This window comes from Pleurodeles waltl, chromosome 2_2, assembly GCF_031143425.1.
Source record: "Pleurodeles waltl isolate 20211129_DDA chromosome 2_2, aPleWal1.hap1.20221129, whole genome shotgun sequence".
In the NCBI taxonomy this organism is placed as follows: domain Eukaryota; kingdom Metazoa; phylum Chordata; class Amphibia; order Caudata; family Salamandridae; genus Pleurodeles; species Pleurodeles waltl.
In genome coordinates, this window is record NC_090439.1 from 1,138,585,098 (window position 1) to 1,138,610,683 (window position 25,586).

The following is a 25,586-nucleotide window of genomic DNA, read 5'->3' on the forward strand; positions in this document are numbered from 1 at the left end:
CGAGGCAGCACAGCACGTGTGCGACCGTATCTCAGAAAGTATGGTAATAGCGGCACAAAAGGCATGCCCTGTTCACGGACTGCAGCGTTTGACTAGCAGAAGAAAACATCTTCTTCCCCAAGGAGTCCAGTCTTTTTGATTCCCTGTCCGGGGGAGCAGTAGGGAATGCAGCAGAGGATGATGAAACCTGGATGACAAGTCTCTCAGGCGTAGGGAGTTGGGGCAGGAATTTCACATCAGTCGGGGCAGGCCGGTGGCGGCGGGCAACCTTTCTATTCACAGGAGTCCCTGTGCTGGGTTTGGACTAAGTCCCCAATAGGACTTCCATAAGTGCTTAATTGAAGGGAAGGAGGGGTTCCAAGTTGGATGACCCATGCTGAAGCACTTCAGTCAGGAGGTTAGTCCTGACCTCCACAGAAGGAAGCTCAAGGTCCAAAACCTCAGCAGCCCTTCTAACCAACATAGAATATGACGCTCCCTCCTCCCTAGCCACGGTAGGGGGAGAAAGGATGCCAAAGTCAGGGGAGGTGTCCAACCCACTGGCATCACCTAAATCCTGTACCCAGTCCATGTCAGGGTCAAGATGGTATTATAAAGGGTCCAGCGACCCCTCCACACGATCCCCGTATCCATACATATAGCAATAGGGGTCAGGATCAACCCTGGGCCCAGAAGAGCCCATGGAAAATGGAATCGGCGTTGAGCAATGTAGTTCCAGTCCCGGTTGTCGAGTATAAGTCGGAAGTGTCGATGTCTGACCCCATGCCGGGGGCAGGACACATTGGCTCGGGCAGCGTCAAGACAGATCCAGAAGCGGATCCTGAGGTGCCCTCTGGAGTCGGAGCCTAAGCTGTCGACTTGGAACCCAAGGGGGCCCTCATTGACCCCCCTGAGCCCAAAGGCACAAGGGTGGGTCAGTCTGCCCAAATATGAGGCACATGGCCTCATAAAATTCTTTAAGTTGGGCAGGGGTAGCACCGGCTCCAGGAAAGTCAGGGAGGTACGGAGCGGACCCAGACAGAGGCTCTGAAGACGGAGGCCTAGACCGTCAACACTCTTTCCACGTCGCATCGTGCGAGCGACAGGGCAAAGTCGAAGAACGCTTGGCCTTCTTTGACTACTTCTTCTTACCCAAATGTCCAGATGACTTGACATGGAGTTGAGTGTCAGGCAGCCATGAGCTTTAGGGACCGCCCCCTCAAAGCTTTCAGGTTCATGGCCTGACACACTGAGCATGACTTTGGGTCATGGTCGCCCTCCAGACACCAGAGGCACACGAGGTGCGGATCTGTCACTGACATCATGAGGTTAACGGAGTCACAAGCTTGAATCCTGTCCTACAGGACATCCCTCATCGTTAACCAAACCTCGTAAAAAACGAATTAGACAAAAATGTCGTAGTTAGTCAAAAAATGAGTGTGGTAGTGTAGGAAGCTGGCTCTGTATATACTATATCAAAATGAGATATAGTGTGCACAGAGTCCAAAGGGAGGTATGCCAATGGTAACCTAGTTTGGTGTGCCTGTAATAAAGTGCCTTTATTTTTCCCACACTGTGTGGTTCCTTTCATCTGTGATAAGTTACTGTGTGACTACTATGGCATTGCAAGTGCGTCACATGCCTCCTAATTAAGTCTTGGCTGCTCACCACAGCTATCTTAGAGAGCCCTGGCTGTCTACGCTATTTAACACTATCTAATTAGGGGGATGTCTGGACCCACCATAGGTGTCCACTATACACTGGGCCAGCTTCCCTCAAGACCCAACATGGAAGCAGTGCTGAGCGTCTTCATGTGTTATTACCCTATGCTCATAGTACTGAACAAGAGGGATGGAATCGGATTACGCTTTTGAGTTGCACCATGCTCCAACTCTTTTCTGTACTTGCAGTGTAGAGTGGAAAACTTACCAGACTCAATATAATTCTTGCAATGATTTCTTGCTGGCTGATGACTATAGACTAGTGATGTGGAACATGTTTCCAGAATATGTATTTTTGTCCTGAGGAAATACAAGGGGAAAGGAAATTATAAATTGAACTCAAGGAATTAGAGCCTGTAAGAAAATGCCTCTGTATGTTCACCCCCAAGTTTTAAACAAATGCTGCTGGTTTTCGACTTGGAGTGTTCTGTTCTGAGGCCTACTAACAAGACTTCAGTGCCATTGCCCTGACCTGACCTTAAAATGTGTATGTTTGATTGAATGATACCCAATTGGCATAAGCTAACCTATTTGTAAGCCCCTAGTATATGGTACCCAGGTTACTAAGGCCTGTTAGAGTTAGAGGGTCAACCCTGGGACTGCAGCACTAGCTGTGCCACCAAGGGTGTGAAAGTAGAATCACAGCTTCCTGTCTGCCACTGCAGAACTGAAGGGCAGTTTTAAACTGCTGTATCGACTTTGTCATGTAAAGCATTGGCAAAGCCCATACCTCCATGTTTAAAATATGTAAGTAATCTCTAAGGTAGGCATATCGAACCGTTAGGCAAAGTGTGGTGTATTAAAAACCTGAAATTGATATTTTTACTGTGGAAAAGGCAAGTAGCCCCACAGAAGAGTGTAGAGTTACAGGCTGTTACCTAAGCCCTGCTAAATTCTGACTGAGACTACTAAAGCAGGTACTGTAAAGTATCAAACAACTACATTAAGCCCAGCTTGATGACCAACTCGACATTAATATAACTTGTTGCTGTATGCAACTTTTAAAAAGTTGCCAATTTGTTGCTCAAAGTCTCCTATTCCCGTTTAAGGATGCACACGGTATGTCCCGGAGGCAGCTTCTCTCCTTCAGGGAAGATGTGCAGAAGAAACCCAGGAAAGAATACAATAGAAGCCTGCATGGTGGAGAGGTGTTACCTCCTGTGTCCCTTGCATCAGGTCCACTACACACAGAAGTAAACAGAAAGAGCCACCAACACGGACACTGGACTGGGGACTGCTTTTCTCATCGAGTTAACGGTTAATGTGGAACTTGCAGGTCCCCTTGACTGGCTCCCTGTTGGCGTTAGTTGCCTAAGTAACTCTAAGTAACCATATTACAACCTGCCTAAAATGTTTCTTGAAAAACTCATGAAATTGAAAAAGTTGTTCAATTTGCCAATGCTTGTTCGCGGATGAGTAAAAAGCTGTGATACACCACACCTTGTAAATGCTGTATCTGAGGACTCTTCCGGTGGATCTTTTTTGTTTTGGTGTCTACAAATATAAACAAATCTAATCTATTCTTATAAATTGGTGTTGAATTTCTTCACTGTCTTGTTTCTTCTTCAATTATTTTGATCCAGTTGAAAAGCTTTACACTCGTACCTTAGTGTATGTCTGACTGCTCAGTCCCACAGATAACCAGGGATGACCTAAGGTTTAACAAAAGAAACCTAGCTGGTCCTAAAGGAGTTGATAAGTGTCTTACACAGTGCTGTCTCTCAACCACACCACATGATAACCCCCATTCCTCACTCAGCCCATACTGATAGTGGACTGGTAAAGAACTCATAGACTGATAGGACACTAAAAGAGTAAATGTATAGAAACTGCTGGTGCATGCCACAAATGAAATACAACAGAACCCTGTACAGTCAAGATAGATTTTAATTCTTCATGATGTTCTACAAACCTGTCAAAAGGCAATGAGCTGGCTAGGAGGCTGCACACAACTGCTGTCCTATGCTGTGAGGCAAGGATTAACACCGTCTGCACAGCTGCCTTTTTTACGTGCTCTTCAGTTGACTTCTGCAGCTCTTCGTGAATTCGTACAATGATCTCAGGCACCTGAAAGAGAAAAATCAAAAATGAGAACCGTGACAAATTCCCCATACTAGACACAGACCAGATGTTTGTCCGGGTTAAAATGCTGAGTTAACGTTACTTACTCTTGGTAATGATTTTTCTGGTAAAGACTATCTAATCACAGACTCCTACTCATAGAACATTCCCCAGGACCCAGACTGGACCCAGAAAATCTTCTGCAGTAGCTGTGTGTGCCAGTAGGTGCCATCTGGCGTCATTTCAAAAGTGACTTGTGTGGTGCCTATTTAGGTGCCATATCGAATATCTAACATCAGTTTCTTTTGTGATTATTTCTGTGCTAAGACGCTTAGCCACATCTGATCAATGTGTGACGAGTGTGTCGAATTTAACGAGTGCTCTGTGTGAAGAATCCATTTCACAGAACGGGGCGGATGGGAGGGTCAGCGTGGAATCTGCATTTAGACAGTTTCTACCAGAAAAGGTGCTGCCAAAGGTTAGTCTGATAGAGATTTTTATCTGCAGATTACTTGCCTTTGAATGAATACCTGAAGAATAAGTTTCTTACCTTTGGTAACGATTTATCTGGTAGAGACATATTCTAGCTGCAGATTTCTTACCTTAGAATTTCCCCGAGATGTCAGACTGGATCCGGAGATTTTGCTTTGAGCAGTACCCTTGTGTGCCGTTAGGTGGCGTAGATCGAATCCATGTTCGTTGTTTGCATCGTGGTCGCCGTGATGATGTCACGGCCGTACATAAGCACCACCCCGGCACGCTGACGCCAGTTTCTTTTCACAACTTTGAAAGCCAGTCACACTGAACCATGAAGAACACTGAAATTGGTGCACCAGAGCTAAGGGCTGAAATGGGAATATCTGTCCTTAGAAATCAGTTTACAAGCATGGAGGATGGGTGGGTCAATAAGGAATCTACAACTAGAACATGTCTCTACCAGATAAATTGTTACCGAAGGTAACCTGTTCATCTGACAGAGACTTCTAGTTGCAGATTTCTTACCTTAGAATAGATACCCAAGCAATACCATCCTCGGCGGTGAGCTGTGAACCAAGATCATATTAAAAAGTCCTGCAGGACCGAACAACCAAAGGAGCTGTCTCTGCGGACATTACTGTCCAGGCAGTAATGTTTTATGAACACATGCAGAGATGCCCACGTTGCTGCCTGGCAGATGTCCAGGGCAGGAACTCCTTGTGATAACGCTGTGGTAGCAGAAGTTGCTCTGGTGGAATAAGCACACAAGCCCTCAGGAAGTTGCTTCTTTGAAAAAGCGTAGCACATGTTGATGAACAGCAGTATCCATCACAAGATGGTATGCTTCTGCACCTCCATCCCTTTCATTGCACCCAAACAGCCAACAAAGAGTTGATCGTCCACCTGTAAATCTTTAGAACAGCTGAAGCACACCGCCACTGCTGTTCTTCGTAACAACTTTAGGAAGGAAGGAAGCCCTTGCACGAAGTACCACTTGGTCAGGGTGGACAGACAAAAATGGTGGCTTGGAACAAAAGAGCCTGAAGCTCACTCACTCTGTGAGCAGAGGTGATGGCAATAAGAAAAGCAGTCTCGATTGTTAGGAGCCACAAAGGAAAATTGTGCAGCGGCTCAAAAGGGGCACACATAAGGTAAGTTAGGACCAGGTTCAAGTCCCACTGGGGTATAATGAAAGGGGTCAGAGGAAAGAAATGGGCTAGCCCCTTAAAGAACCTTCCAACAATGGGAGACTTGGCATTCTAAGAAAGATCAGATCAAGCAGCAGGAGAGCATAAACCTGTCTGAAGTGTGGCAGCAGCTGGGCTGCCTGGAAAACCCTGTAAGACTGGTGGTGGCAATGCTGGAGGACTTCTAAGGGGCCCCCAGAGTGCATGAAATCATACTTCCAGTACTTGCAACAGTATTGGGGTATGTTTCTGACATGTTTGATACCAAACATGAACAGGTTCAGAGTTATCATTATGTAGCTGGACATAGGTAGTGACCTATGTTCAGTACATGCGTAAAATGGTGTCCATGCACTCACAAAGTCCAGGAAAATGGATCTGGAGTTTATAGGGGCACCTCTGACAGTGCAGGGGTGCCTCACACACAGGTACATGCACCCTGCCCTCTGAGCTGAGAGGGCCGATCACAGAGGTGACTTATAGTGACCTGTAGTGACAGTGGGTGTATGCACCCATTTCACGCAGGTTACAATGGCAGGCCTGCAGAATCCTTTGCATGGGCTCTCTATGGGTGACAGAATAACTGCTGCGGCCCATAGGAATCCCCTAGAACCCCAATGCCCTGGGTACCTAGGTACCATATACTAGGGACTGACATGGGGGGGGGGGGGGGGGCGGAACCAGATTGCCAATTGTGGGAAGAAAAAGGAAAGCAAAACTACTGGGGTCCTGGTTAGCAGGAACTCAGTAGACACAGGCAAACATACCGGCAGAAAATGGGGGTAACCATGCCAAGAAAGAGAGTACTTTCCTACAGTTGCCTGCTGAACGTTGCTGCCCAGGAGGTTGGGTTCTCCAAGGCCTGGGGGCTGCAGGTGCAGTATACCTTTTGGCGTCTGATATCTTCGTCCAGAGCTTTCGCGGTGAGGGAGGTCCTCTGGATTCACACTGCAGGCGTCGTCCTGGGGGGCAGACGAGGGCTACCCAGGGTGGGCACTTGCTCTGAATCGCCTGGGGATACTCTCTAGCTGGTTGGGCCACCTGGACACGAGCCGTGGGCGTTGGGTGCAGAGTGGTCAGGACTCGTGGATCTGGGGAGGCTCTTGAGCCCTTAGTTGTAGTTTCTTCTTGGACAGTGCTGCTGTCCACTGGAGTTCATGGTCCTCTGTGATGCAGGGCAGTCCTCTGGAACTTGGCAGAGGTCGTTGGACCCGCAGGATGCGTCACTTTCTTTTTGCAGGTACTTTGAAGCAGGAGACAGGCCAGTTGGGCTGGGGCCAAGTCAGTTTTCATCTTCATTCTTCTATGCTGGGGTTTCAGCTTAGCAGTCCTTTTTTCTTGTGAGGTCAGCAGGCATCTCACGATTTGGGTTCCGGGGGGGGGGGGGGGCAGGGGGGGGCGCCTTAAATCCTGGATTTAGTGGCATTACAGCATCAGTAGCCAATGGCTACTGACCCTGAGGGTGGCTACACCCTTCTTGTGACCACTCCCTTTGGGGAGGGGTACACAAACCTAACTCTATTGGTCCCTGGCCTCCAAACCAAGTTGGAGGATTCTGCAGGGAGGGGGGGTCACCTAAGGTCTGGACACCTCGGAGGTGGTCCCTCCTTTCTGCTTCCAGGTCCTGTTCTTGTATTATTCCAATTACAGGATCCCCTTGTTAGCCTATGGGACAGGAAACTTACCTCTGCTCTCCTGGTTGCTGGGGGTCTTCTAGATACTCACCTCTTGGGGTTCCATAGTCTCCCAACCCTCGGATAACTACTCCATAACCTCTGATGGGGAACACATTCTTGCATTCCACTATTTTAGTATATGGTTTGCCACCTCTATAGGGCCCTTGCTATTCCTAATGTTTTTATGCTAATTCCTAGTACTTACCTGAGCATATTTTGTGTGTACTTATCTCCAGAAAGGGGGGATAGCCTGTAGTAGTCCAGTGTTCCTATAATAAAGTACCCTTTTTTTTTTTTGCAACACTGTGTGGTTCCTTTCATGTGTGATACGTTACTGTGTGACTATTGTAGTACTGCAAGTGCTTCACATTCCTCTTAGATCAGTGTTGGCGCTCACCACAGCTACCACTAGAGAGCCCTGGCTTCTTAGACACTATAACACTAACTAATAAGGGCTGCCTGGACCTGGTATAAGGTGCCAACGCCATAGGTGTCCAACACACACCAGGCCAGACTCCTACAAAACATATATAAAACAAAATGTTATTTTTCTAAATTGGTCTCAGATTTATTCAATAAGTGCATGTCTCATTTAAAGCCTCTGTGAGTACAACAAATGCTGAACACTATTCTTCTGATAAGCGTAACTGCTCACCCACACTACCACGAAATAGAGCATTAGTCCTATCTACTTTTGCCTCTGCAATACCAATTAGGGATTCACTGGACTCTCTGCATAGTGTACTTCATTTTAGTGCAATATATAGAGAGCCAGCTTCCTGCAGTACATCACTCTACATGCCAATCAAACCATGTTTAAGGGAGTCAGCACAAACACTTTAGCACTGGTTAGCAGAGGTGAAGTGCACAGAGTCCTAAGGCCAACAAGCACAAATCCAGCAAAAGAGTAGGAGGAGGAAGACAAAACGTTTAGGGGTGACCCAGTAAAGAGGGCCATTTCCAACATTATCATTACACGGTTAGTCTCTTTTCCATTGTTTTTGCTCAGCTTTTTTATTTAATCGTTGCATGATTTGCTTATTCTCATTGTATTAATGGTTACTCTATTTTCCATGCATTTCAGATAACATTTATTGATTAAATTTTCTGTTTACTCTACCCTCTTGGGCCTGTACAGTGACATGCCAGTGAGGAATGTGGAATATAAATTTATAAAGAAATGCATTTTAAATGCAAAGTGCACATGCAGTTGTGATGCTGATCCATCTACGACGTGATTGGCCATACAGCTACTTTGAACTCTTTTTTTAGGCATTTGGAGTTATATTTTAATTCATGAGCACCACTTTGCTTCACTTTACCTGTGCGATTTATGGGCGCTCCAGTTAGTTCCTGCATATGTTATTCAAAAGATGCCAAGTTATGGATGGTTTCTGTTTCACAGGCTCCAGGCTAACAGGACAGTGAACACACAAAAGGAGGAATGCTTGCAATACGTCTAACCACTGACAATCCCTCAGGGGAGCATAAGGACAAAACTGATTTTGGGTTGTTCATGTTCCGAATTAGAGAGGAGTTGTCTGGTAGTTTGGGCCGAACTGTTCTTATTGAAGCAGGGTCAACACTCATTTGCATAAGGATGGGCCCACACTGAGCTGGCATGTTGAGCAAAATAATATTGGGTTAAAATGCTACCTTAAGTGCTTTCCAATGGTTAGACCATTTGCAAGCATTTCTCCCATCACCTTTTGTGTGTTTGATATCAGAACAGTATACTCACGTACTGAAGGTGTTTTTTGAGATGGCGGGCAGAAGTTATGCTTGCAGCCCAAACAATACCTCGTCAATTACTTTGCAACCAAGGAGCTCTTACTTTGCTTTCTTGTCCTTAGCAGACTGGCTAGGGCCCAGCTAAGGAGCAAGCAACACGTCAACAGAATTTTTAGGGCACCAAAAATGTTTTACCTAAACTCCTCTATAGGTAGAGTAGGAACTTGATAACAAGTGACAGAAACACATTATTAATAGCTGCAGGGGTTCACAGACTAGCAATAAGGAGTATTGTTTTTTTGCCATTCTGAGGTGCAGACGGTGTCTCATGGCATGACATAGGATGAATTTTGGGGGAAAGAATTGGGAATTAACAATTGCCCTTGAGGTGGTCACCAATTAAGTCAATTAAGGAGGAAAAGCACCAGTGCCTCTGACAAATCGGAGTCCTCTACAGCTACAAGAGGCAACTCATAAAACATAATAGTAGAGGGTATGGAACACACCTTTTCCAACAGGACAGTTCCACGATCCTTTAGCAGTGAGTTGATCATGACCGTGGCTGCTCGCGAGCAGTTGCTATCAGGGTCGGACAATCCCTCAAATGTTATGAACAACAGGTTGGTAAGCTGATCTGGCGGGAGGCGCTTTCCAATGATCTGTAAAAGAAAGGAATGCAGTTAACAGAGTAACTACATAAAAAGAATCACATATGAATATTTAGAAATGTTAATTATAATTTTATAGTAGTGCTTCATTATGGGAATTCTATTGAAATATAGACAAATATGTAACGGGAAACCACATACAATAGTCCTGTATTATAACTATAAAGTGTGGTTGACATCATAAACCATAAAATATCAAACAAAATGCATTGTTAATTTCACGAGAACCCTAAGAATGCAATATCTGAACACGTACATAAGTAAGACATTATATATATATATTTTTATATAACATGTTTACTTTAATGCAGTAAATGAAATTATGGACTATAACTTTTGATCATCTTTAGCAAAAAGGCAACAAAGGTATTTATGTGATTAAGAAAACAAACTTTCATATAAAACATGATTTGTTTTCTGTTTACTGAAATCACAGACTGCTGAAGTCAATGCTAGGAAAGCAGAGCTTACAATGGGACTTGACTATGATTAAAATGCTCAACTTTCATGAGCAGACTGCTAATTAAATAATAGCTACAGTCGAAGATTTTAGAAAGTAATCCTGCAATGATGAGTTAACAGTGGTCCCTGACTACATTTATAACAATGAGGGTTGATTAGCTTTAACAAATACTCTGATAATTAAACAACGAGCGATGACTAAACTTGAATATATGTGACGCTATTTTTTTTATTTCAATCGATGGAGGGGGTGTCCCTCTAGGTACTCCAACACAAGTGCTTAGGGCCAGGGTGCTCCTATACTGTCCATTTATGATAAAAATAAAAATAAAAAAATAAAACCTTTCTTAAGAGGAGAGGACAGAGTCCTGTAATGGCTGCTGCAGCGTTCTGCTGAGATGTTGCAACTGGTCTACCAGATAGCAAAGTACCGCAGTACCATACCATTCTGTGGTACCCCAATGGAAGACAGAAGAAAAGGTTCCCTCAGCCAAAGAGATTAGAATATTTTTCTAAATTTCAGTACCGCAGGAGTCCCACAAATCGTAGTCTTGTGTTACATGAAGGTGCAGATAGCAACATCTTTTCTAGAAGATGAACTCCTTCAAGACCATCTTAAGCTTATTTTTAAAAACAAATTTCTCAAAAAACTACTGTGAATTTACACCAAATAACAAAAAGCATACTTCCAGTAGAAAAAGTGTTACCAAAGGTAAGTAACTTTTTCTTTCAGATGGATACTTCTAACTGCAAAATTCCCAGCTTGTGAATAAATACCAAAGCAGCACCTCTCAAGGTGGTGGTTCTGTGGACAGCCCGAATCACAAAGTCCTGCAGGACCCAATGGGCAAAAGGGCCCATCCCACCAGACCTAGCTATCAAGGCAGTAGTGCTTTATGAATGTATGGCTGGACATCCATGTCGCAGCCTTGCAGATGCCCAGAACAGTCCCCTCCATGTACAAACGAAGTGATTGCAGCCTTGGCTCTAGTCGAATGAGCCCTCAGTCCTTCCAAGGGCGGCTTCTTAGCCAATATGAAGCCAATTTTTATTAAGGCTCCCAGTTTTCTGTTTTTACTGATATATACCTGACAGAAAACAATGTGTTTCCTGCGTATATTTATTTTTAAAAGTGGAAAAATATTGAAAATTGTGCTTCTTGTGGGTGCCTGTCCTTGCTGTCTTTCGTGTTTTTAGCACAACTGAGTACAAAGCATGGGAACTTAAACAACAGGTTGCAATGTCCCTAAATACAGGCACATGTTATATATATTTGTATTATGCTGCTGATATTTAACTGTGGGTGTAAAGCAGTGCATGTTTTGGAGGGAACTCCAGGCCAGACGCGGACTGTTTGTTCATTTGAGACTCCTCAGAGTGACCTTGAAGAGTACAGCAGTTTAACCCCTTCTGTGCCGCGGACGTAGTGGTTACGTCCCGCGGCACAGTGCTGCTGTGCCGAGGACGTAACCACTACATCCTCGGCACACAGCCCAGAGGGAGCGCTCTCGCTCCCTCTGTGTGCTTCCCCCCACCCCCCAAAGTCAGGGATGGAAGGGGAAGCCCTTCCCCTTCCAACCCCGACCCCCCCATAATGACGTCAGCGCGCAATCGGGCGCTGACTTCATTATGGGGTTCTCGCCGCACAGGAAGCCATTTGCTTCCTGTGCGGCGAGCGGAGAAGAGGTGAGTTCCTCTTCCCGGTGGGTGGGGGGTTTGAGCTAAAGAGGCACCGGGGGAAAGGAAAGGCTTTTCCTTTCCCCCGGTGTCTCTTTGAGCATTCCTGCTGCCCGATCGCATTGCGATCGGGCAGCAGGAATGCCCACTAGACACCAGGGATTTCTTTTTTTTTTGTTTACTTACCTGTTTCTTGTTGGCGGGGAGCGGCCCCTTGGGCAAGAGTCGCTCCCCTTTGGGGGGCAATTCGTTACGGCCATTTCTGCCCCCCTTGGGGGCAGATTGGCCTATTTTTTAGGCGGATCTGCCCCCAAGGGGGGCAGAAAACACTAGATCACCAGGGTGTTATATATTTATGTGCATTTTATGTGGGGGGGGGTGCCCCCTTGGGCAAGGGGTGCTCCCCCCAAGGGGGCAGAGAACTGTTGGCCTTTTCTGCACCCCTTGGGGGCAGATCGGCCTATTTTTTTTTAGGTCCATCTGCCCCCAAGGGGGGCAGAAGCCACTTAGGCACCAGGGATTGTGTGTGTAGTGGATGGGGGGGCGCCCCCTTGGGCAAGGGTCGCTCCCCTTTGGGGGGCATGTCTTTTAGGGCCATTTCTGCCCCCCTTGAGGGCAGATCAGCCTATTATTTTTAGGGTGATCTGCCCCAAGGGGGGCAGAAACCACTAGAACGCCAGGGATTTTTTTTTATGTGTTTATTTTTGTGGGGGCGCGTCCCCTTGGGCACGGGGCACTCCCCCCAAGGGGGGCATTGACCTGTTGGCCATTTCTGCCCCCCCCCTGGGGGCAGATGGGCCTATTTTTGTAGGCCCACCTGCCCCCAAGGGGGGCAGAAGCCACTTAGGCACCAGGGATAGTGTTGTGTGTGTTTTTTTGTTTGTTTGAGGGCTGTCCCCTTTGGCAAGGGTCGCTCTCCATGGGGACACACTACTAAAGGTATTTTCTGGCTTCCTTGGGGCAGACAGGCCTATTCTTTTAGTAGGCCCATCTGCCCCTATGGCAAAATCCACTTGGGCACCAATTTCTAAATGTTTGATGGTGGGGTGTTTGTCAACTGAAGAAGTCTTTGCACTTGTGATAAAAAATGTTTTCCTCCTTTTTGTTCTAGTTCAAAGCTTTTGATTTATTTGCTGTGGCTCCTTGCGGTTTTGGCGGTGGTTGACCTGCAGTTTGCACAGTTGCATGTTTTAGGAAAGTAAAAACAATTTACTCCAAAGGAGTATTGTTGCAATGCATGAATGACATGTTTGTAGGGGGTGTACTAAATGCAGGATTGTGTGTGAAATTGTCCTTAGGTTTGTGCACAATGATATTTGTTTTGTCTTATTTCTAATTTGCCTTTCTTTCTTTATTTTTAGTGGGAAATCATTGGTGATTGCTGTGTAGTTGCTGGTGAATCAAGCTTTTTCAGGCAAGTGAGCGGTATCGTTTGTGAGTTTATAACTCTTACTAACAAAGCTACACTTTGTTACTTGTCTTACACAGTGCTGGTTGTTGGTGGTGAATTTGTCCAGTTAATTTTAGCAGGAGAGATTATGGCTAGCCGCAGGATGACCGCTCAGCAGGTGGTTGGTATGCTTTTTGAGTCACAGTCTGATCCTGACTATGAGACAGACTCTGCATCTGAGGCAGAGGAGGAAGTCAGAGATTCTGGCAGTGATGTTTCTGTTGGAGGGGAATCTTCTGATGATGAAGCCACACTCAGTGCAGATGAAGGGCCTGTTTTAGAGGAGGACATTGATGTGCCAATAGTGCAGCAACCTGGGGCTGAAAGGTTTCCCGTTATAAGACCTGATGTCTGGGTTGCCCCAAACATGGAGCAGCCAGAGTTGCCTGCCTTTACTGGTCTCCCGGGATGTAACGCCAATACAGAGAACTTTATGCCTATCAATTTCTTTGAGTTATTCATGGATGATATGTTTTTGGAAGAGATTGTTGAGCAGACTAATTTGTATGTGGAGCAGCATTTGAGGGACAACGCTGCTAGACTTAGGCCACACTCTAGAGCTGCCCAGTGGATTCCCACAAATTTGGAGGAGTTAAAAAAGTTTTTGGGTTTGACTTTTTTGATGGGGTTGATAAGGAAGCCGTCACTGGCTTCGTATTGGTCTACTAGTCCCTTGATGGCAACAGCTATATTTCCAGCGACCATGAGTCGTAATCGGTATTTGCTTCTTCTTAGGATGCTGCATTTTGTTGACAATGCATTAGCCTTGCCACGAGATCACCCAGATTCTGACCGTCTTTTTAAGATTAGGCCTGTACTTGATCATTTTGTAGATCGGTTTTCGGAGGTCTATGTTCCAGGCAAAGAGTTAAGTGTGGACGAGTCTTTGGTCCTCTTCAAGGGTCGTTTTGGTTTTTAGGCAGTACATTCCTAGCAAAAGGGCACGATATGGAATTAAATTGTATATGCTGTCTGAAAGTAGGACAGCATATGTGTATAGTTTCCGTGTGTACACTGGTAGGGATTCCAATATTGACCCCCCTGGTTGTCCTCCCACTTTTGGAGTTACTGAGAAAATTGTGTGGGATCTTGGTAGACGACTGTTCAACAAAGGTCACCATGTGTATGTAGATAACTTCTACACTGGTGTGCAATTGTTCAAGGAATTGTTTAGAGTGGACACAGTTGCTTGTGGCACAATCCGTTCTAACCGGAAAGGCTATCCACGGGAGCTTGTCTGTAAAAAACTTGAGAGAGGACAGTGCTGTGCCTTGCGGAACGAGGAGCTGCTAGCTTTGAAATTTTCAGACAAGAGGGATGTCTACATGCTAAGTACCATCCATGATGAGAGTACTTCCCCTGTGACTGTTTGGGGCCAGGTTGCTGAAGTGCGCAAACCTGTGTGCATTTTAGATTATAATAAGCACATGGGAGGTGTAGATAGAGTTGACCAGAGGTTGGAACCTTATACTGCTATTCGTAAGTCTTACGTTTGGTATAAGAAGTTAGCACTTCACCTCTTCCACTTAGCAACCTTCAATGCTTTTATTGTGTTTAGGGATAGGTCTCCAGAGTCAAAGATGACATTTGTGAAATTTCAGGAGTCAGTGATAGAGAGCCTTATTGTGGTGGAACAGGCCAGAGTTCCTAGAGAAGCAGTGGTGGAGGATGTGGCTAGATTGAAAGATCGCCACTTTGCTGAGCACATTCCTCCCACACCCAAAAAAGACTTTCCAGCTAAGAAGTGTAGAGTGTGTTTTCGAAGAGGTATCCGGAGGGAGACTCGAATGTACTGCCCAGATTGTCCTTCAAAGCCTGGGCTGTGTGTCGGTGCTTGTTTTAAGAATTATCACACCCAGAAGAATTTCTGGGAACAACCATGAGTGTAAACTCATGTCTGTTTTGTATTTTCATGCGTTTAGTTTCATGGTTAACATTTCTGTCATGTTCTTAGTTAGAGCTTTTGTGTTTGTAGTTTTTTAATTCTTTCTACTTAGTTAGGGGTGCCTCTGTTAAAAAAAAAAAAAAAAAATTATGCCATTGTGTGTGGAGTGGGGCTTGGCTGAGAGTGTACATATTGACTTGCTGTTGGCTACTGCAACACACTGCCAGCCAAACACCAGTCCACACACTCCCATCAGCTGGTGTGATTGTTGTATCAGGCATGAGGGCGTATGTAAGTGATGGGCCCTTGAGTGGCGCTGTCTGTCGATGTGAGTGTTGTAATGTGCTGGGCCAGTGGCTGGCGGTGTGAATGGCCTTGTGTGTGTCATGTATGAAAGTTGTGTGAATGGACTGTAAAGCGGTTGGTGCCTTGTCGCGGCTTTACAGCTCACGAGCTGTGAGTCATTGGTTCAGTTTTTTGCCTTTCAGTTACTAACCGTGCATTTCATTTTTGTGAAAGCTCTTCTGTTAGTAAAATTTGATCCACTGAACCATCACTCACCCTCGTGCCAAATCCAACCAGTATGTGTGGTAAAAATGACAAAACCTGCTCCGCTGTAATCAGGCGTCGCAGCACACCTGTGACACGCTAGGTGCCTCAGGTGGGACCCCAATGATGAAGCATGCCACCAACTTGGTTGGTGGGTGAGGGGTCTTTTTCACATAACCTAAGTGTGTTTCTTTTCAAAATTTTAGTGTTTGGCACATCACGGACGTATGTGGGCACATCAAAACGATATATTACAAAACTACCTGTGTTTGGGGGGGAGAGGGCACCTATGTTTTTGGTCCTGTGTGCGGCCTTCATCTAGGGAAACCTACCAAACCCAGACATTTTTTAAAACTAGACACCCCAAGGAGTCCAGGGAGGTGCGGCTTGCGTGGATCCCCCAACATTTTCTTACCCAGACTCCTCTGTAAACCTCAAAATGTGCTTAAAAAAGCATATTTTCCTTACTTTTCTTCGTAAGATCACCACTCCAGCACAAAATTCCTACTCCCCAGTGTTCCCCTCAGTCTCCCAAGTAAAATGACACCTCACTTATGTGGGTCCCCAAAGCAGAGTCAGTCTAAAGATGCATAAAAGAATATGTCCTTATAAACTTGCTGTGCTATCCCCTCTATCTCTACAAGTTTTGGGCCTTATTCTGTTGCAGGCACCTGGCCCACCCACACAAGTGAGGTATCAATTTTATCGGGAGACTTAGGGGAACGCTGGGTGGAAGGAAATTTGTGGCTCCACTCAGATTCCAGAACTTTCTGTCACCGAAATGTGTGGAAAATGTGTTTTTTTAAACAGAATTTGAGGTTTGCAAAGGATTCTGGGTAACAGAACCTGGTCAGAGCCCCGCAAGTCACCCCATCTTGGATTCCCCTAGGTCTCTAGGTTTCAAAAATGCACAGGTTTGGTAGGTTTCCCTAGGTGCCGGCTGAGCTAGAGGCCAAAATCTACAGGTAGGCATGTTTTCAATGAAAAAATGTGATGTGTCCACGTTGCGTTTTGGGGTGTCTGCTGTCGCGGGCGCTAGGCCTACCCACACAAGTGAGGTATCATTTTTATCGGGAGACGTGGGGGAACGCTGGGTGGAAGGAAATTTGTGGCTCCTCTCAGATTCCAGAACTTTCTGCCACAGAAATGTTAGGAACATGTGTTTTTTTAGCCAAATTTTGAGGTTTGCAAAGGATTCTGGGTAACAGAACCTGGTCCGAGCCACACAAGTCACGCCATCTTGGATTCCCCTAGGTCTCTAGTTTTCAGAAATGCACAGGTTTGGTAGGTTTCCCTAGGTGGCGGCTGAGCTACAGGCCAAAATCTACAGGTAGTCACTTTGCAAAAAACACCTCTGTTTTCCTTCACAAATTTGGATGTGTCCACGTTGCGCTTTGGGGCGTTTCCTGTCGCGGCCGCTAGGCCTACCCACACAAGTGAGGTATCATTTTTATCGGGAGACGTGGGGGAACGCTGGGTGGAAGGACATTTGTGGCTCCTCTCAGATTCCAGAACTTTCTGCCACAGAAATGTTAGGAACATGTGTTTTTTTAGCCAAATTTTGAGGTTTGCAAAGGATTCTGGGTAACAGAACCTGGTCCGAGCCACACAAGTCACCCCATCTTGGATTCCCCTAGGTCTCTAGTTTTCAGAAATGCACAGGTTTGGTAGGTTTCCCTAGGTGGCGGCTGAGCTACAGGCCAAAATCTACAGGTAGGCACTTTGCAAAAAACACCTCTGTTTTCCGTCACAAATTTGGATGTGTCCACGTTGCGCTTTGGGGCATTTCCTGTCACGGGCGCTAGGCCTACGCACACAAGTGAGGTATCATTTTTATCGGGAGACGTGGGGGAACGCTGGGTGGAAGGAAATTCGTGGCTCCTCTCAGATTCCAGAACTTTCTGCCACAGAAATGTGAGGAACATGTGTTTTTTTAGCCAAATTTTGAGGTTTGCAAAGGATTCTGGGTAACAGAACCTGGTCCGAGCCACACAAGTCACCCTATCGTGGATTCCCCTAGGTCTATAGTTTTCAGAAATGCACAGGTTTGGTAGGTTTCCCTAGGTGGCGGCTGAGCTACAAGCCAAAATCTACAGGTAGGCACTTTGCAAAAAACACCTCTGTTTTCCTTCACAAATTTGGATGTGTCCACGTTGCGCTTTGGGGCGTTTCCTGTCGCGGGCGCTAGGCCTACCCACACAAGTGAGGTATCATTTTTATCGGGAGACGTGGGGGAACGCTGGGTGGAAGGAAATTTGTGGCTCCTCTCAGATTCCAGAACTTTCTGCCACAGAAATGTTAGGAACATGTGTTTTTTTAGCCAAATTTTGAGGTTTGCAAAGGATTCTGGGTAACAGAACCTGGTCCGAGCCACACAAGTCACCCCATCTTGGATTCCCCTAGGTCTCTAGTTTTCAGAAATGCACAGGTTTGGTAGGTTTCCCTAGGTGGCGGCTGAGCTACAGGCCAAAATCTACAGGTAGGCACTTTGCAAAAAACACCTCTGTTTTCCGTCACAAATTTGGATGTGTCCACGTTGCGCTTTGGGGCATTTCCTGTCACGGGCGCTAGGCCTACGCACACAAGTGAGGTATCATTTTTATCGGGAGACGTGGGGGAACGCTGGGTGGAAGGAAATTCGTGGCTCCTCTCAGATTCCAGAACTTTCTGCCACAGAAATGTGAGGAACGTGTTTTTTTAGCCAAATTTTGAGGTTTGCAAAGGATTCTGGGTAACAGATACTGGTCCGAGCCACACAAGTCACCCTATTGTGGATTCCCCTAGGTCTCTAGTTTATAGAAATGCACAGGTTTGGTAGGTTTCCCTAGGTGGCGGCTGAGCTACAAGCCAAAATCTACAGGTAGGCACTTTGCAAAAAACACCTCTGTTTTCCTTCACAAATTTGGATGTGTCCACGTTGCGCTTTGGGGCGTTTCCTGTCGCGGCCGCTAGGCCTACCCACACAAGTGAGGTATCATTTTTATCGGGAGACGTGGGGGAACGCTGGGTGGAAGGAAATTTGTGGCTCCTCTCAGATTCCAGAACTTTCTGCCACAGAAATGTTAGGAACATGTGTTTTTTTAGCCAAATGTTGAGGTTTGCAAAGGATTCTGGGTAACAGAACCTGGTCCGAGCCACACAAGTCACCCCATCTTGGATTCCCCTAGGTCTCTAGTTTTCAGAAATGCACAGGTTTGGTAGGTTTCCCTAGGTGGCGGCTGAGCTACAGGCCAAAATCTACAGGTAGGCACTTTGCAAAAAACACCTCTGTTTTCCGTCACAAATTTGGATGTGTCCACGTTGCGCTTTGGGGCATTTCCTGTCACGGGCGCTAGGCCTACGCACACAAGTGAGGTATCATTTTTATCGGGAGACGTGGGGGAACGCTGGGTGGAAGGAAATTCGTGGCTCCTCTCAGATTCCAGAACTTTCTGCCACAGAAATGTGAGGAACATGTGTTTTTTTAGCCAAATTTTGAGGTTTGCAAAGGATTCTGGGTAACAGATACTGGTCCGAGCCACACAAGTCACCCTATTGTGGATTCCCCTAGGTCTCTAGTTTATAGAAATGCACAGGTTTGATAGGTTTCCCTAGGTGGCGGCTGAGCTAGAGGCCAAAATCTACAGGTAGTCACTTTGCAAAAAACACCTCTGTTTTCCTTCACAAATTTGGATGTGTCCACGTTGCGTTTTGGGGTGTTTCCTGTCGCGGCCGCTAGGCCTACCCACACAAGTGAGGTATCATTTTTATCGGGAGACGTGGGGGAACGCTGGGTGGAAGGAAATTTGTGGCTCCTCTCAGATTCCAGAACTTTCTGCCACAGAAATGTTAGGAACATGTGTTTTTTTAGCCAAATTTTGAGGTTTGCAAAGGATTCTGGGTAACAGAACCTGGTCCGAGCCACACAAGTCACCCCATCTTGGATTCCCCTAGGTCTCTAGTTTTCAGAAATGCACAGGTTTGGTAGGTTTCCCTAGGTGGCGGCTGAGCTACAGGCCAAAATCTACAGGTAGGCACTTTGCAAAAAACACCTCTGTTTTCCGTCACAAATTTGGATGTGTCCACGTTGCGCTTTGGGGCATTTCCTGTTACTGGCGCTAGGCCTACGCACACAAGTGAGGTATCATTTTTATCGGGAGACGTGGGGGAACGCTGGGTGGAAGGAAATTCGTGGCTCCTCTCAGATTCCAGAACTTTCTGCCACAGAAATGTGAGGAACATGTGTTTTTTTTAGCCAAATTTTGAGGTTTGCAAAGGATTCTGGGTAACAGAACCTGGTCCGAGCCACACAAGTCACCCTATCGTGGATTCCCCTAGGTCTATAGTTTTCAGAAATGCACAGGTTTGGTAGGTTTCCCTAGGTGGCGGCTGAGCTACAAGCCAAAATCTACAGGTAGGCACTTTGCAAAAAACACCTCTGTTTTCCTTCACAAATTTGGATGTGTCCACGTTGCCCTTTGGGGCGTTTCCTGTCGCAGGCGCTAGGCCTACCCACACAAGTGAGGTATCATTTTTATCGGGAGACGTGGGGGAACGCTGGGTGGAAGGAAATTCGTGGCTCCTCTCAGATTCCAGAACTTTCTGCCACAGAAATGTGAGGAACATGTGTTTTTTTAGCCACATTTTGAGGTTTGCAAAGGATTCTGGGTAACAGAACCTGGTCCGAGCCACACAAGTCACCCCATCTTGGATTCCACTAGGTCTCTAGTTTTTAGAAATGCACAGGTTTGGTAGGTTTCCCTAGGTGGCGGCTGAGCTAGAGGCCAAAATCTACAGGTAGTCACTTTGCTAAAAACAGCTTTGTTTTCTGTGATGTGTCCACGTTGTGTTTTGGGGCATATCCTGTCGCGGGCGCTAGGCCTACCCACACAAGTGAGGTATCATTTTTATCGGGAGACTAGGGGGAACATAGAATAGCAAAACAAGTGTTATTGCCCCTTGTCTTTCTCTACATTTTTCCCTTCCAAATGTAAGACAGTGTGTAAAAAAGACGTCTATTTGAGAAATGCCCTGTAATTCACATGCTAGTATGGGCACCCCGGAATTCAGAGATGTGCAAATAACCACTGCTTCTCAACACCTTATCTTGTGCCCATTTTGGAAATACAAAGGTTTTCTTGATAGCTATTTTTTACTCTTAATATTTCAGCAAATTAATTGCTGTGTACCCAGCACAGAATGAAAACCCACTGCAGGGTGCAGGTCATTTATTGGCTCTGGGTACCTAGAGTTCTTGATGAACCTACAAGCCCTATATATCCCCGCAACCACAAGAGTCCAGCAGACGTAACGGTATATTGCTTTCAAAAATCTGACATTGCAGGTAAAAGTTACAGAGTAAAACGTAGAGAAAAAGTGATGTTTTTTTCACCTCAATTTCAATATTTTTCTTTTTCAGTTGTTATTTTCTGTAGGAAACCCTTGTAGGATCTACACAAATTACCCCTTGCTGAATTCAGAATTTTGTCTAGTTTTCAGAAATGTTGCGGTTTCTGGGATCCAGAGTTGGTTTCATGCCCATTTCTGTCACTGACTGGAAGGAGGCTGAAAGCACAAAAAAATCGTAAAAATGGGGTATGTCCCAGTAAAATGCCAAAATTGTGTTGAAAAATTGGGTTTTCTGATTCAAGTCTGCCTGTTCCTGAAAGCTGGGAAGCTGGTGATTCTATCACCGCAAACCCTTTGTTGATGCCCTTTTCAGGGAAAAAACCACAAGCCTTCTTCTGCAGCCCATTTTTCCAATGTTTTTTTTAAAAAAACGAAATTTTCACTGTTTTTTGGCTAATTTCTTGGCCTCCTTCTGGGGAACCCACAAAGTCTGGGTACCTCTAGAATCCCTAGGATGTTGGAAAAAAAGGACGCAAATTTGGCGTGGGTAGCTTATGTGAACAAAAAGTTATGAGGGCCTAAGCGCGAACTGCTCCAAATAGCCAAAAAAAGGCTCGGCACAGGAGGGGGAAAAGGCCTGGCAGCGAAGGGGTTAAAGTGAAGCAGATTATGACGATATTTGGATTGTGAACGCGCTGCATTGAAAACGCAAACAGGAGACACGGACGCCGAGGCGGGACGCGGGACGCCATTGCCGGGCGGAGCGCAGCTGAGAGAAGCGACGAGCGAGGAGCAGAGCACGCGCCAGGCAAGGTGCGGGTAAGGTGAAGCGGCCGTGGAGGTACGGTGCGGCCCGCCTCGTCCCCGGCCTGTCCCGGCCTTCCTTTGTCCCGTCCGACCCTACCAGCACCCGCGTCAGCATCCGGTTTCGACCCGGTTCGGCGCTCCAGCACACGAAGGGGCAAGCAACAGGAGACACCTGCAGCCAACACACCAAGGGGGGTTGAAGGTGAGGCGGCAGGGGCACGGGGGTCCGGGAGTGTGGTGCGCAGGTCCTCAAGCCCCCACCCACCCTCAGTCGATCGCCTACCAGGCCCCAGCCAGCGGGCCAGCAGTGCCGTGTGTGGAGCCAGGAGCCACGTGGAGGCAGCAGGAAGGCAGGGGGGCTCCCCAGTTGGCTGTATGTGGTGGAGCCGACGGTGCCCAACCCCTACCCGGACACAGAAGCGCTGAGGCTTCAGTGCTGAGGTCTAGGCATCCAGGAGCCTCACCAGACCACTCAGCTAGTAGTAAGCAAGCACCAAGTGCTAAGCACCAATTCACACCTTGCCACCAGCACAGGCACAGCTCAGGCCTTAACACAGACTTCGAGGTGGTTTAAGCCCCAGTGAATAACTGCAGAGTACTATACCTCACAAACTAAGGACATTTATTGAGGGTCCAAGCTACTTCAGGGCTTAAGGCCGCAGCCACCTTTTGCACAGAAGTGGCCGGTGTTCGACCTGTGCGGCTTGTGCCTAAAGGAAAGCTCCAAGCACCTCATCACCGGCACAGGCCCTCAACTCTAGCTTGGTCACCCAAACACCAAATATCGGCAAAGGCACAAAGGAGCAATGATGACACTAACTCGGGGAGGAGAAAAGTGGCAAAGAGGTTAAGGCAAGGCTCCTAGGACCAACGGACTTAATGGTCCAACCGAGTGACACTACCGAGAAGAACACTTCCACTAACCCAACAGCGGCCAAGAAACCAGTCAACACCTCAAATAAATCAGGTGGACATCACAAAAAAGAGGGATAAAAAATTACTGACTTTGTTAACTAAGCCGACAGACAAGTCCATCCCAGCTCTTAATGGCATACAGCTGGTATCCCTGTTTGCTGATACTGGGACAACTCTTGCAGCGACAGAGAGGTCCCTCCATGACAGGGAAAGCTTCCACAGCAGCACCCCAAGTGCCCCAAATGCAATAACTACAGCAGAGTATACACTGGTAACCAATATGATTCCTTCGCCACTTTAAATCTCAGCAACTGGAATAACTGGAGCCAGAACTCCCCTCTACAGACTCCATAAATACCGCTATTACAGCAATTACTGCAATCACCGTATGGAGGAGGAATCAGCAACTGCATAATGATGCATGATCCACCTCTAATTGACCTCTCTGACACTTGTGTCACTGTTTCTATAACTGAGCCGGTGGCCTGCGAGGGATCTATCAATGCGGCCCAACCGTCTAACACCAATGCAATGCAAGGAGGGGAGAAGCATTCAGAAAATCAAACAGCCATCCTGAAACAGTGCACCACCAGTAGTAGCAGCTCATTGGCGGAGATGGAGGCATACCCCTCCTCCAACCCATGGCGCCCTAGTTTCCTAGCCAAGCAGGATTAGGTAATGGGCACTGTGTTGGGCTGTCTAGAGGAGGCAAATGTCCCAGCAGATCCTTCTTTGGAAGCTAAACTCAAGGAGGACCGGCCAGCTTCTGGGGAGGTTGAGGCCTCTTGGCAGGCCCTCCTATCAACCACAAATGCAATGTCAGCGGTGATTTATTATCAAGCCGACAAACAGGAAACTCAGGTGGACCTACTCAATGTCTGGGCAGTGCACATAGTGAGTATCAACAAGAAGCTTCAAGCGTTGAACGACTTGATAAGAAGGGCTCAGACCCATTCTTACACTCAGCAAGCATTATGTCAATGTGCTTCTATAGGAGACAATTCACCCAAAACCATTGAAATTCTAAATTACATCTTGACAGCTTAAGGGCCCAGGCCCCCAGATCTCAGGGTGGGCTTTGTAGGAGGGAAGGGTCAGTGCACGATAATTACCTTGACAAGAAAGGCGCGGACAGTGAAAACAGAAACTCACAGGTTACTTGCTTTTCCAAGCTCATCTGGGGCAGCAAAGACTAACACTCAAGCAAGTCCCGTCTAGGATGGGATTGCAGGAGAAGCTTCAAATACCTTAGCAGCAAATGAGGTCTCTCTTACTAAAAGGGAAAAGAAACGGCAAAGGAAAGCTCGGAAGAAGGCCAAGGTGGCTCAACAAAACAATATCTGGAAGTCATTTGCAAAGTCAATTGACACAAAGACCTTGAGGGGAAAGATGAGGGTGACTTGGAGGATAACAGCATATATATCATGCAGCCGACAACGCAAAAGGTTAACCAGGAGAACCTAACACACGCAGTTTCTGCATGCAAAAATCAACCATCTCAGCGAAACCATTCACTTAAGGATATAAGGTTATCGAAAAGCTGCTGGGGTGGAAACCCAGCTCAGAGGGAGGTCACGGCTAGCAACCCCCCCCGGAAGTGGATCCTAACATCTGTCAGATCACTAACCAAGGGAACCGAAGAGGCAACGCTGGGTGGGAAGCCTTCAATTATTGGGAAAATAGCCAAACACCTGCAGTAATCGATCATTGCCAGTCCTCACAACAACTTACACAGGCAAACACCATGCCGGATATCGGCAAGAAACAACACACAAGGAATGATACTAATCTCAAACAACCAACACCAATAAGCCCGCTGGGAGGTCAGACCTTCCAGCAAACAGTGGCTTTGCGTGACAACAAACTCTTCATCCCCCGGTACAATTCAAAAGGGGCCGTTGATATTTTAAATAGAGGAACAATCATCAAACTTATAAATAAAATTCGGCCCCTAGCCCATATAACAATGACTGAGCTGCAAACAGTGGAGTTTGTTCCTCATCTGAATAACAGGGTCAAACAGGCAAAACTTATATCCTGGGCGTCTCCAGCTTTCGCCGCCCAAATCCTGGATCACCAGGACACCTTTAGTTCACGAGGCATTACGCTACAAAGACAAGAACCATGTTGATATCCTAACCACCTGCTCCCGGGAAATTAGAGGGGGGCCTCAGTGTTGAAAGGAGCGGTTCGAGTGGAGGCGACTCCAAGCAGACAAGAACATTTAACCATAGTAAGGAATCAAAGTTCGCTTCATCAGGAGAGAAGCCACCAAGTATATATCGGCAGGACTCCGATTTGGAAACAGGCAGAGCGGCAATCCATAATGGTCCACAGTAGCAACTGGTCCTGACGAAAGACCAGACAGAGAAACTGTCAAGGACAGCCTCTATATATGCTCTTGGGATTGCCATGGTCTGAAACAAATAATAACAGACGCGGAAGCGCTGACGTTCCTTCAGCAATTTGATATCATCATGCTTCAGGAAACTTGGTGTACGGAGCCAATTCAAATCTCAGGCTGTGTCTGCTGGCATGTTCCTGCAGTCAAGATCCAAAAATTTGGACCTCCCAAAGGTGGCCTCGCTACATAATGTTCAACCAAAACCAATTGGGCCATCAAACAAATTCACCTCAGAATTGACTGGCTGCTGCCAATTAAGATGGAACCTCAGGAGCTGAACCGTGCTAAAACACCACACTATTGCTACTAACCGATGGGTACATTCACCTGAATAAAGAGCAAAACAGAGAAAACATGGAAATACTGTTAAACATCCTAAAACTGTTGCAGAGGCAGTACAAGGAGGCCATTCATATTGTGTCCGGTGACTTTAATGCTGACTTGAGCAAAGGCTACACAAAACAGGGACAAAAACACCAGGATATGCACCTGAACAATAGGTTTGAAAATCTTGGCCTGCGTCGCTTGATGACCCACTTAGGGGGAGACTCCTACACCAGTAACTTTCTCAAGGGGATCAATAAAATCAACTATTGACTTCAAATGAAT

General features: G+C 46.5%; 1 protein-coding gene across 1 annotated transcript in view; it reads right to left on the reverse strand.

Annotated features, from left to right (window-relative positions):
• Positions 1 to 25,586, reverse strand: part of MROH1 (maestro heat like repeat family member 1) — a 1,237,492-nt gene that overhangs the window by 275,261 nt on the left and 936,645 nt on the right. The window contains exons 31-32 of the mRNA XM_069221041.1: positions 9,339 to 9,491; positions 3,613 to 3,767 (exon numbers count right to left, since the gene is read on the reverse strand). Of these exons, the coding sequence (XP_069077142.1) occupies positions 3,613 to 3,767; positions 9,339 to 9,491 (308 nt within the window). The remainder of the gene's footprint in view (positions 1 to 3,612; positions 3,768 to 9,338; positions 9,492 to 25,586) is intronic.